Consider the following 13,940-nt stretch of genomic DNA (forward strand, 5'->3'; position numbering starts at 1 on the left):
TCCTCCCTACTTTTCCTTCTATATCATCTTTTTTTCCATTCCTTTACATCTTTTGCCCATGCACCATTCTACAACTTATCTTGTGCTATGTGTTCAGCTTTTCCTGTAATTCCTGCATGTCATTATACTAAGTATAACCGACCTCTACCCTCTTTTTGTCTCGTTTTACTATCTCAAATTATATCCCCACCTTTTTTCCTTATCAATTTCCATTGCAAAATGTAAACCCAAGTAAGCTCACCCACGTTTTTAACGTCTGCATAAGGATTAGCTTCAGAATCTGCGATGTAATGGCATGAAGTGTTATCCAACTCTGACTATAGAAACATCTCAATGATGGACTATTCAAAACGTCCAAACACATCATTTCTCTATTGCGCACCTACACCCTGTGACCCCAGAATTATTTAATGAGTAGCTCCTCAGGAGACCATCTGTGCGTCTGTGTGTGTGAACACTGTACAGTACGGTGGAAACTTAATCTGGTGTGGGGTGATAGAAGAGACCCGTATTGCTCCTTATACATCAAGCCTTCAGCTCCATATCCGAAAACGATAATAATAAGCTCTCTCTAACAGTTACACACACAGACACACGCACACACATAAACATTGGGAGCTAAGGAAACCCAGCAGGCCATGAGAGGATATTGAATATGATTTCTCTCTCCTTGTCTCTTTTATTCATTACCAGTGTTGAAAAGCCAAATTTTTCTCTCTCTCTCCCTCTCTGTCTCTCTCTCTCTCTCCTTCTGGCTTACAAGCACACACACACACACAAAAACAAAAAACACACAGGCTCATACAGAGCCTCCCTGACTCGCCGTGGAACATACCTCACACAGTTTGGTTCAGTTGACCTAGACAAATGCCACATTATAGAGGAGAGAGAGAGAGAAAGAAGAAAACAAGAGAGAGAGAGAGAGAATCCTGGCATTCTGTCAAACTTCTATCATGATTCCTAAGATTTGGAATACCTCAGTTTGTGCAGCCCCTTTATTCTATCCCATTCGCTCTGCCCTGTCCTCCTTCATTCCTGCATTTATTCCCATCTATCCCTCTTGTTGCCTGGCTTTCTCTGCCCTGTGTCTTTCCTGCTTAGCTTTCTCTCCGCTAACTTGGGCCAGAGCTGTGCTGTGGGGAGTATAGCCCCCTTTTCTTTAAAAGCAAAAAGCCACAGTTTGTGTAAGTATGTGCATGTCTGCAGACGTGAGTGATTACATGCGAGTTCCACTGAGGTTGTGTGCAGATTTTGCATGCGTATCTTTGTGGCCCATTCTGTCTCACGAAGCTTTGCCCCCTCGCAATTCAACAGTTCTTTAATCCTTATCATCAGTGACCCCAAACCCCCAGCTCCCAACCTCTTCATGCACATAGAATACAATGCATAACAGACCACACACACACTCATGCCCCCTGTGCCCCCTTCATTAACTCCTACCAGTTTAGACTAGGCTGAGGCTCGAACACAAAGGGAAAGATTCCAATAGACTTTGTTGCTGTGTATGTCAACCAACCATCACACTAAACGTCTTCCTCTCAGGCATCCTCTGATGGTAATACGATACCAGCGTAAGCACAGTGCCTTACGACGACATGGATGCGTTTCACATGCTGGGTCACAAAGCAGTTCTGTTAGAGACACCTTGAGCACAGATTGTGTCTTTATTATTTAAAAAACATGCTTCCTGATTAACATTCCTGGTAAAATTAGACGTCGGAAATCAAAACAGACAGGAAGATGGTTTGTATTACAACAAAGACATGCATAGGGTATGCTTTTAGCAGCTGCGCGCTCTTCTAACAGACACAAACACTCTTTCACGCACACAGGGGAGAAGTACTACCCTGTGTACACATTCTTTCAGTATTCTGTGTGATCAAAGCAGCATAATGGACTTTAAAAGTTGTCTTTTCAGTGTACACGTGCCAATGTTCTCTCTACTGTGGCTCACATTTAAAGCATTTCTCTGCAGCACATGACAAGCAGATATGTGGTTTCTTAGTCCTTTAGTCAGATAACTCAAAGCACGTCACACATACCCACTGACATACACACTCACACATGGGAATCTAGACAATTCTGGACTGTTGTGCAAAGCTGGTTGAGGAATACTAGTAACTTGTAAATCAGGGCGCTGAATTTGTTTGTACATAATTTACAGAAATATGGAAAACAGGTTTTATATGGAATATGGAAAACTTCACAATTATGCATTACTATTTGTTGGTGTATCTCAAAACATAATATAACATTATACATTAAAAAAAAATTAAGAGGTATTGATACTTTGCAAACAACTAATCACACATATATATATATATATATATATATAACTGTATGCAAGCTAAAAGAGGGGAACTAGGTCAGCAGTGAGAAATCACTAATAATTAGCAACTGTCGACTCAGTTTATCTTTTATATTACATGTATGCCTTTAAATACTGTGTTTCCCATCTCTGGTCCCTAGGATTGACTGCCCTGGATGTTTGAAATGTTTTTCTGCTTCAACAAACCTGATTTAAACTGATGGGCTATTAATAGCCGTCTGTTGAACTTGATGACACGCTGAGAAGGAAATTAAATCATTGAACCAGCTATGCTGAAGCTAGAATACATTTAAAAGTGGAAGAACAAAGATGTCTGAAGGGGTCCAAAAAGCAACATCCATCATTTAGTTTTAGCTTGAAGCGGTTTAGGTAGGGATTTCTATATACGTACGAGTCAGAGTGGTGTGTTGGACTTTCGTAATATTTTGATATAAACTGACCTAAAGTGGAAGGCAATATACTTTCAGCTGGTGAGCTTACTTCATCTCCAGGATCTCCTCCAGCTGTTTGCGTCTCTCCTGCCGCAGTTGGTTGAGGTGTCCATCTCGATCATGTAGGCACTTCTGAGTGGAGGACAGACGTACTTTAGTGGCATCTAGCTCCTGGCGAGTCTTCTCTAAAGCTCCCATCAGCTCCTCCAACTATTTAAGGGGACAACAGGTTTATAGGTGTTAGAACTTCCCACAATAACCATATTGCTATGTTCTAAAGTGATTATTTTAGTGGCTAAAGCTGAAGCCCGCTTCACCTTGTAGTCTTCATCTTTCACTCGGAAGAGTGTTTATAAGAGGCAGGGTGTCCCGGATATTCCCACTTAGCAGTGCAAAGCTTAATGAAGCATTTGGACATGAAGGCATAGGAGCCCGCTCTGTTAATCTATTTTTACCTGTAATGTGTTCCAGCTTATAATGAAAAAGGAAAGATTAATTATTTCTAAATGTAAATATTTATTGATCACAATTACCATCAGTTTTTCACCAACAGCAGAAAAAAAACAATAATTTGGTTTAGGAATATAAAACAACTTATATATATATATATATATATATATATTATTATTTTTTTTTTTTTCATGACTGCATTACTCTTCTTGATATAACTTCCAAAGGATTGGTGGTGAGTTAACTGTAGGAAGACCAAGGAAAAGGGGATTCAGCGCAACTCATTTATTTTATGGTAAAACGCAAAAGATCAGTTTTGCCCCCTCACTGCATGTGGGCTGTGTGCAGTAAAGCCTGTGAGTGCTTAAATGGTTAAGATGAGATGAAATGACAGCCTAAACATGGAAATCAATGGACAGTTGACATCTTGAAGGAGGTAAAATTATTGTGGTTCATAGGTTAGTTGAATGGCATGTTCAATGACCCTTGGGATGGAAACGACTTTCCCCTCTACTCGCCTCCTTTCACCACTTATTTCATCTTCCTCATAAGTGTGGTACTACTTCAGGGGTACTGAAGATAATGTTCAAGCTCTCAAGTGCATCTCCTTCCTCTGCACACTCATGCCCTCCAGCTAATGCGAGCCTGTGTGTCCAAGCGGAGTGCCTGATAGACAGGATGTGACCTCTGGGCATCTTTATCCTAACACAGGAAGGGGTCTAATTGCTCAACAACAACTACTTCACAATAGGATGCAGAACCAGTCAAAATGTTCAGATAAAAATAAAAGAGTGTCTTATTATCTTTATTTGACTCTGTTACTTTGAAGATTTATTATACGGCAAGCCTAAAAGACAGTCGTTTAAAACGTCGACTAAAAGAGATACAAGGGAAAAAGAACCAGAAGGATAGCATTTAGAGGAACAACATCAGGGGTCAGACATGAAAAAGGCAAAGGGCATCTTTTATGAAGGAGCCAAATCGTTCACACATTTTTGGGACACTGCAAGTCCTCCAGCTTTCTAGGTGTGTTTCACAGATGTCAGATACTCATGAATATCACATATGGAACAAGATTTCAAAGACTGTAAGTGAATACCAAGAATCTTAATGAAAGTGAAGAATTTTTATTTTAGTTTATCAATTAATCACAACAGTTCCACCATATGACGCAGACAGACATGTGGCTGTGTGAATTTTAATTATGGTATACAGGAAAAACTGTCTTAATACCTCTTGGAACTTTGTTGACATTGTGTCAAGTTAAAAGCACAACTTTCCCTGTACATTAGTGGGATTTGAGGTGACAAACAAAATTAAAGCGGGGCATACTTATGACATGGAAGAAAAGTGGCAAGTGGTTTTTAAAATTTTCTCAAAGTAAAATCTATGCAATAACTTCACTTGAAATTAGTGAATAAATAGAGCTAACGTGTCCAGGCCTGGCCCAAATCTCCATGGGGTCTTTAGCAAATTTTGTTTGGGCGTCTTCTATTTCTGTAATAATGTGGATTGCTGTATTCAACAGTCATATGATTATTAGATCATTCGCACACCTACAATAATATATCTCTGACAGTGTTTACATTATATCCTTATATATAGTAAAAGCAACAACAACAAAAACTAGCATGCACTGGACTTAAGATAGAATACACACACATATATTCATGACTTATTTTGATTTAAATAATTATTTTAGGTGTAATTCCAAGAGCTAAAAGTTAAGTTTATACTTGGTGAGTCTTTCTGAGAATGTGGACCAGTAGTGATCTTATTCTGTGCCTTCAAATAATTTTAACAGCGCTTCTGGTGAAGATTCACAACTTATAAATTGATGTAAAAAATTATGTTTGTTTTAGCAATATAAATTATGCTCAGCAGCAAACAATCGCCAACTACAGCTTAGAGTAGCCCACTGAAATATTAATCCAGCAGCCATGTAGCCTGAAGTAAAAATATTTTGCTAGACAATATCAAACATTGACAAGTTTTGATTATTGCTATCAAACGTTATCAAACTCACAATTTTCAAGCCAAAAAGCCTAGAAACTATATAGGGCCAACCACGAGAATGAACCTATTTAAAGTTAAAATTTTGTTTCACACAAACACAAAGACGCTAAATGTTTGGTTGTTGAACTGGATCGTACAAGGTCGCTATCAAGCTAACTTTCTATTAGCAGCTCCACGAATTGTTTTGATAAACATTACATTACCAGGTCACATGCAAGTATACACATTTATTCTATTCTTACTCTTTCTGTTCTCCGTTCCTGAAGGCTAAATCCATTTGTGCGAGATTGTTTTGTTTACTTATCTTCCACCAATGCTTTGGAGATTTGGATGCGCACTTGCACATTGCACGGCAGCTCATATTACCGGTGAAGCGTTACCTACCGCGCCCACCAGGGGGCCCCAAGAGCAATTTATTCTTTCTTTTTTGCCCTTATAAAGATTTCTGCATGTTCACATATATTATTGTAAAAAAAAAAAAATCAATACAATTTATTATACAATTGTGTGTTTTTGTTAATGTAATCACATAAAAATCATCTCTAAGTAAAAACATAAATTAAAAAAAACAAAAAAAAACAAATACCTCTTAGGGGCCCCCTTAGTCGCCCCATGACCCTAAGTAGCTACTTAGTTTGCTTATGCCTTAGCCCAGGTCTGAGTGTGTACATAATTTAATCTCAGCAGATAGCTCCCACAAGACCGGAAGTAATTTATTCCAGAAATGTACTATCTTGGCAGGCAACCTGTAGATAGTGCTACATAGCAGCAGCATTACGAGCAGCTTTGCTGGGGATTAAATAAATGTTTTTCCCTTTTTTTCTGTTCTTCAGAAGAACCAGTTCAGGGTCCAGCAGTAGCACATCTTATAAAATATAGTTAACAAATAATTTGTGTTGCCGAGAGCCATAAGATGAGGATGATGACGCTGATGATGCTGATGATGCTGATGATGTGATGATCATGCCATACCATCATGAAATGATCATCATTATTATATCTCTCTAACATAAATTTGACTCGTTCCCCGAAAGTCTCCTTCTATTGCGCACTTTTGCCAGAAACAACTGAAAAAGTGTTAGTAACAAGAGGAAAGCTTGAGTATAGGCAGATGTGTACATGCCAGTTGGAAAATGACCCGGAACACATAACAAGGGTCACAATAGATGGCTCACATCAAAGCTAATTCATGTGTGATGATGGACAAGTCAGAATCTGTACATTAATCTACTTGAAAGTTTGTGTAAAGACTTGAACTTTGCTCTTTACAGACCCGCTATTTTGACAAAGTCTGAACAATTTTTCAAAGAAAAAGTGGCTAACATGAAAGTAGAGAATATGCAATGTTAATAGAGTAAGTCTAAAGTGGTTCTACAAAGAATAACTCTTGTTTTTATTTGTAAAAAAAATAATGAAAATAATTAATCGTTTTATTCCATTTCAAACTGATGTTCCACTATGTGTCCATAGCATTAAATCCCAAAGAAATAAAATGAAGCTTCTGTTTGCAGCAAAGCATAATATAAAGAGGTTTATTTTACTTTTTCTTTTTTTTTTTTGCAGGCCTCAATGTAAGCAAATACACTCTTTTTTTAATCTTGAAAGCCAAGGTTCACACATGTAACTTGATTTAGATGTACCTCCATGACTGTCAGTTTTCAGCTTTTCTCCTGCCAGTCCCTCATTAGTGCACCACCCAGGGTAGTTGTCATTGCACAATCACATCATTAATAAGGAATACAATGAATTTTAGCAAAAAATTAGGGACTTAATCTGCTTAGGGGTGATCCTGTGCGTGCTAATTTAGCTCAGCTTCAAGAAAAGGCTCTCCAACCAAACTAAGGCTGGCTAAGGCTAGTACACTTTAGTTGATAAGCTGATTGAGAGCTCAAAGGTAGAGACCAAATCCCTCTGGTGCATTCATGCCATGTTCCTGGTTCAAAGGCCTAGTTCAAACGCCAAAGTGGGAAATCGACAGAAAACGCATTGGGAAGGCAGCGCGGACATAATAGCATGAGACAACTTAAGAAGGCCAATGGGAAAGAACAAGGATGGATGGTAGAGGTGATTTCATGAGAAAGAAAAAAGCTGAAAGGGGTAGAGACAGAGTGAGAGACTTAAAGGATTGGGGTGTGAAGAAAAGTGACCTGGGGCATTACCCATGTTACATTTCATCAGGTCAGGCTGACAGAAGATTTTCAGCTCATTACACATCATGAGACTTATTATTCTGGGACAGAGGGAAGAAAAAAAAAGAAGAGAATCAAACAAAAAGGGAGTGTGTGAGAGAATGAGAGTTTAGTAGGGAACTCTGAAGCAGTGCCAGGGTCAGGTGGTCTTTCCGACAGACGTGACCCTTATTCTGGTCTGTAATCACATTCCTCTCTTTTCTTTCTGAAACATTAGAAAAATTTAATTTGTCAACTACCAGTGAGCATCAGAGTCTGGGCATCTATAGTGAGATGGATGCCTTTTTAACATTTTGTTGGACTACAATCACAAGTTACAATGTATGGTTTTTTTTTATTATTATTTTGTGTGATTAATCAAATTAAAGTAGTGCATTATTATGCAAGTAGAAAGAAAATGAGATATTCTTTCCAGAATATTTTCTTTTTTACTAATGAAGATCTTAAAACATGGTACTTTAATTTATTATGCTTTACTGTCAAAACTGCTGAAGCTCAGCAAAAAAAAAAAAAAAAAAAAAAGAACATTTGTGAATTGAGATCTGCACTTTCATTGAGTCATTTTAAGATTACATATTTGCTTTGAGGTAAACCATTCCATTGTAGCTTTGGGTGAATGTTTACAGTTATTGCCCTGGCATAAAGTAAACCCCTTTAACCAACTCAAGCCTTTTATTGGTACTAACATGTTTTCTTTCAGTGAAGCATCATCCGTAGCTTCGTCTATCCTGATTCAGATCTCGAAAAAAAAAGAAGGATCCCCACAACATAAAACTCCCACTGTCGTGTTTCATTGTGGCGATGGTCTGAAGGCAACTAGATATTATTTAGAGGTATTTCTTTAGGGTTCACATTCATGCATTAATTTGTGTTGATCTATCATTTACATCTCCAATATGTCTAAGTGAAGAAGTTCAAGGTTTAAGAGTATTTTTACAAAGCACTGTAAACTGCCAGTGTGACTACATGGCTCCTTATTTTCTTAATGTCTAGAAAAGTTCTAAAATTGTGTAAATAAAAAGCAAGTTGACTGGGACTTTTGGAGTCACTGGGAGTTAATGTCTCACAATTCATGTTCTGTCTCTTCTTCACATGAGTTAACTTGGGTTAAAGCTAAATAACCTACTTCTTCACATGCAACAACTTCCTCAAGACTGCTTTTCATTTCTTTACGACTTCTCAGAGGATTAAAATATTGTTTAATAAACACAGTATCCAAGCTGAATGTAAGTTGAGTGTGAACGTACGCAAAAGAGAGGAAAAAGCAAGCCACAGTTAACATTGGCTCTGGCTGAATCTTCTAAACTAAGTCTGACCTTCTCTAACTTGGCTCTGCTGTCGACCAGTTCTCTTTTTTCATGTTTCAAGCTCTGGTAGAGAGTGTGCTTAAAGAAATACAGACATATTTCTACCTCATAATGTTAGTTCTAGTTTTAACCACCGTTGGCTCTCAAATTACTTGTGGCACTCATAAGTAATGCAAGGTCATTCTCATTCAAATGCACACTCACACCGAGAGGAAACATGCTCCCTTGCCCTGTTTCTTTTTCCCACCGCAGACACACCTACACTCATGCGCACATTCAAAAGCACACACATTCATTTTTCTTTTTTTTTATTGGCCCACATTAAGATGTAGAGCAACCAGCTAGCAGTCGGAAAAATAGACAAACAGCAGGACATGCATGTTTAAAAAAGGCAGACGAGTCTGCAAACCTAAGGTCGGTTTGATGGAAAAATACATATTATATATCGCATATGTGCGAATCCACAACATGTTCAATGTGCACACATTTCCATGCAGACACATTTAACAAAGGAAAACCCAGACTACTTTAATAATTTCTGATTTGATTATTTGGTTTAGAATTTCAGCTACGAGAAAAACATTACAAAAGCTTCTTAAAAAAAAACAACCCATAACAAAAAATTATTTTGGGGTAACATACTATATCGCACCAAAAGAGTTAAAGTTTTCCTATCAGGCTGCAGATACACATGTAACCGCATGGGGGTGTTGTTCAGTTCATGACACTAACTAAATGGCTTTTGAAAAGATACTGTACATGAGGCTGTGTGCATTTATAGTTCTGTAATATGCAGGTTTGTGGTCCACCATAAGTGTGTGCACCATCATATGAACCTGTCTTTGGGCCTGAACACGGGCCGCCTCCTCCTGCGCCCAAAGGGCCTCCCTATGGGCTGAGGTGTTCATGGTATCCCTCAGAGCCTTCTCCAGCTCCATTATCCGCTCCGCCGTCTCACGCATGGCATCCTGGGAATTGCAAAGCTTGATGTGGAAGAGGGAGAAGAAGAGTAGGTTTCGGAAAAAAAAGATGCAAAAGCCAAAGACAAAAGTTTTGTTTTTTTAAACTGCTTTGGAATTTGATCTGAAATGATTTTTGAGCTCGTTTTTCTGCAACGTTGGTTAGTAATCCAGAAATCAATTTACCAGTCATTTGAAATTTGTTTTTGCGCTGATGGTTGACTGGCTAATATAATACTGGGGGAAAAAAAAGAAACTGTCAGTTTTCTGTCTGCACTTTCTTTAGTTTGAGACAAATTTAGTAAGAGTTACACACTCATTCTTTCATACATCCTACTCCTATCTTTTGATTATGCTTTTCATATGGTCAACTTCAAGAATTCTTTCATTTAAAGAAATGCTTTCTCACAGAATCATCTTTTACACCTTAAATGTACCATAATTGCATCTCGTTGAGAACAGGGTCAAGAATAAAAAGATGTCACAATGAAAATTTACTACTGTGATAAAAACACCTAAGTACCTAATCATAACTGGATTTACTCTCAGCAGAGTGTATAATTCTTTTCTCCATATTTCTTCACCCATGGCTAGTCGTAACCCAACCACAAAAAATTTGCAAATTTGTAATTGTCACAGAAAAACAAAATAAATCAATAAATATAGCTAAATTACAATTAGCTGCTGAAGCAGTTCTTGAAACTGTAATTTCTTACATCTTGCTGAAAGTTGCACTCACCAATCCTAAATTAAGACCACCGGGACCAAAGTGGATAAATGGGGATAATCTGCTACTCCACAATCTAAATGTGCGACATTTAGGTGTTTGATCACAAAAAGAACCAGAAATTGGCTCATAAAAACATGATAGATACTATTTTACAGTTTTAGTACTAGTGACTGCAGAAAATCTGTAACAATTTTCTCGCTTGCTCTCATGTAAGTCATCTGACTTGTGAGTGTGAGTGTATAGATCACACTGTGGGCTTCCACTCACACATTTTGTGTGTGGCCTGTTTGACACCTACGGTGAGGGCAAGAAAATGATCCTTTTCCACACTGGTTGATGGAACCATGAAGAAAAACCGGGAAAAGAAAAAATAAACCAGCTGATTTTCTTTCAGTTTTTTTTACTAGTTTTGTCATTGATTCTCAAAGTGTTGATTTGCTTTTATGTTCACACTTTCACACTTTTCTTAGAGCAGCATACAACGCCTTGCTGTCTTGTGTGGATGAAGAAGCCTGAGCAAAGTGCAGGCGTTTCTGCCCAGGTAAGTTGAATGACAACTAAAATGTCTGACAGTTTGTGAAAGCATGCTAAAATAAAATAAAAAATCAAACATGACAGCTTCATGTCTGGTATACTGAGCTTATCCCTCCGAATGGACATGTTGACAACAAAAGCCTACATATGCAAATGTAATGTATGTAGCTCAAATAGCAGTGCTATGAGAAAATACATTTTTGGTTTCGTAGCTAGCAGAGCATTTCTTTAAACGGCACCATAGGTCACACATGAGGATTCAATTGTAATGGAGTCTCCAGATGTAGAGAAAGTCATTTCATGACACATTGCCAGGGAAACACAAGTGGGATGTGAATGCCTTATCACTTGCCTCTAACAAAATACCTTACATTAGTTTGAAACCTCTTTTAACTCATTCATAAAAAACGACGTATCAAACTGTCACTGATGATGACGCTACACCTTAAAGCTGGTAAAATCAAAAAGCGAACTTGGGCTCTTCTTTTCAGCACGCCACAGCTGGAAGTAAGCAACATACAGCCGCACACACACACACGCAGACACGTGTTGTGTGTGTCAGCAGCTCAAAACCGTAATTGGTTGTGACGGACGGGCAGTAATCCGATGCACCAAAATCAACAAGGGCCAGTCTGACCCCACACAACACACCGAAGCCTGCACACACTCACGCATACACGCCCCACTGAGAGCGGGCTGCCACCACTGGATCTCTCAAGTGCAACCTGACCAGAAAGCTGTGTCTGTGTGTATGCATGTGTGTGTGTGTGGGGTTGTTGCGTGTGTGTGTGTGTGTGTATGTGCTGGCACATGTACAGTGCGTGCGTGTTTTATATGCATGTGTCAAAGTGTACAGACATGTTTAATGAGAGTTTTGTTAGTAACAAGAGAATGCTGCTTTGAAGAATACATAACAGAATTTAGAAAGTTGTAAGAATTTTTAAAATCAGTTTGCGCAGAACCGGTCATCGCCTGAAGCCCTTAGGAAGGATTATTATGATTCTGGCTGTTTCTGGTTTGATGGAAAGATTGCAATCACTTTTATAAACTAGTGAAGAGTGAGAAAATGCATATTTCCAGCAGCTGTGAAATTAGGATTCCTCGCTTCATGTTCATTAGCACGGAGCGTGTGGAAAATTCAATCTCCATATGTGCAAGAGCAGATGAATTTAAAAGGAAGAGAAAATCTAAGTAAAACGAAACCTTAAAATCCATGGAATAACAGTTTTTTGATTGTTATTATTATTATTTACTCCAGCAATCTACAGATCTTTAAACAGATTACTGACAGGTGCTGTTGTCTCATCACTGCAGATGAAAGGGAAAGAAAAAAAAAAAAAACACTGTGCAAATGATTGAAATTAATACTTCCGATGTGTGCTTTCTCTGTGTTTGCAAAGTGCAGCATGGTGCACTGGAGACAATGGAGCGGAGAGATGTTATCGGTTTGTCCCACATAAACTGTCCTGGAATGACAGGGAAACTTTATTTGTGTGTGTTTACCCTTGGAGCGTGCTATGTTCCTGATGGAACCAGAGATAAAGGCAAAGAAGAAAGACTGCATGGGGAAACAGACAGAGGTAATGGCCATAACACAACTTTTGTGCTGGATCAAGCAAAAATACGTAGCATACAGACTGCACTGAAAGGATCTTTACAGATAGTGGCCTGGAAGATGCTATGTTTAACATACAGTTTCCCCACATGAACTCCGTCTGCACTGTAGATACTGTTTCCCTTAGACTGCGAATATTATTCAATGTTAGCCAGACCCTTTTATCTTAGATAAATAATTCATGAGACTCTGGTTCTTTTCCTGGCAGTTTTAAACACACCATGATTAATCCATTGCACAAAAAAAACCCCAACTAATTTGGGCCCCCTATCTTTCAGAACAAACACAGCTTCTCTTTGTCTAAAGTTCTAGTAAAACGAAAAAAAAATCATGAAACAGCTGATATAATTTATGATTGATATCAGGGTCTAACAGTGTTGAGCCTTGTTTTAAAGTATTTCGTTGTACAGAGACACCACCTTTTAAAGCCATAAACCACTTACAGCAGATTTGAACTTGGTTCTTCCAGGACGACCCTTAGTACTTTTAATATCAATCAGAGCATTGTTTCACCTTTACTAGTCTCACTATAACATTTCGATTTTCCGAGATTAAACACAAAAAAGCGGAATGAGCAACAGCTAGCACACAGGCTCAGCTTTTACGTTTAAAAACTAGTGATTAGTCCTGAAATCTGACTGTAGCGCAGGACTCAGACTTGCATCTTCAAAGATACATGAATATAATTACAAGGTCAGACTTTTACCACCTGAAGAACATTTCTAGAATAAAATAACGAATGGCTCAAGAAGCTCACGAGACACTCATCCATGCAGCTGATCCAGTACTCTGCTGCTCGCGTTCTCACTAAAACTTGAAAAGTAGAGAACATGATCCCCAGAAAGGGACTCTAAAGTCCGTAAACTGGCTCAGAGAATAGACTTTTAACATAATCCTGCTTATAAATCAGTTAACGGCTTAGCACAAAATGCATTAAAGACCTGTTATTGTTTATCAACCATCCAGACCAGATCTTCTGTTTCTGATCTACTCTGTAGTCCAAGAACCAGAACCAAACATAGCATTCAATTTTTATGCGTCACTAATCTGGAACAAACTTCCGGAAAACTGCAAAACAGCCAAAACACTGAGTCCCTAAACCCTCCATCTATTTAGAGTTGTCTTTGATGAATAATAACTGGAACATTGATCAACATATTTGGTGTATATCTGATGATACTTATTCTTTTGTTGGCATTTGACAAAATGCTTTGTTGCTCTTTTCATAATTGGTTACCATGTTATGTTTGAACAAACTTGTTGCTGAAATGTGCTGTTAAATAAACTTGACAGACTTAAATAATTCCCCCTTAATGATGGTCGGTCATAAATGCATTTCTATAGAGTGATTTACTCAAGCATCAGTCTGAGCCATCATTG

The 13,940-nt window shown here is 38.3% G+C and overlaps 1 protein-coding gene across 7 annotated transcripts in view; it reads right to left on the bottom strand.

The window, feature by feature from the left end:
• Positions 1–13,940, bottom strand: part of LOC103467448 (ERC protein 2) — a 154,204-nt gene that overhangs the window by 70,625 nt on the left and 69,639 nt on the right. For 6 of the 7 annotated variants that reach the window (XR_014088222.1, XM_081609059.1, XM_081609057.1 and 3 more), the window contains 2 exons: positions 9,559–9,705; positions 2,810–2,970 (listed from right to left, as the gene is read on the bottom strand). Coding sequence is in view for 6 of the 7 variants with exons in the window: in XM_081609059.1 (XP_081465185.1) it covers positions 2,810–2,970; positions 9,559–9,705 (308 nt within the window). In the remaining variant the exon portion in view is untranslated. The remainder of the gene's footprint in view (positions 1–2,809; positions 2,971–9,558; positions 9,706–13,940) is intronic. The other variant, XM_081609061.1, reaches the window with a different exon arrangement.

The sequence above is a fragment of the Poecilia reticulata genome, chromosome 7 (assembly GCF_904066995.2).
Source record: "Poecilia reticulata chromosome 7, P_reticulata-male-v2, whole genome shotgun sequence".
Taxonomy (NCBI): Eukaryota; Metazoa; Chordata; class Actinopteri; order Cyprinodontiformes; family Poeciliidae; genus Poecilia; species Poecilia reticulata.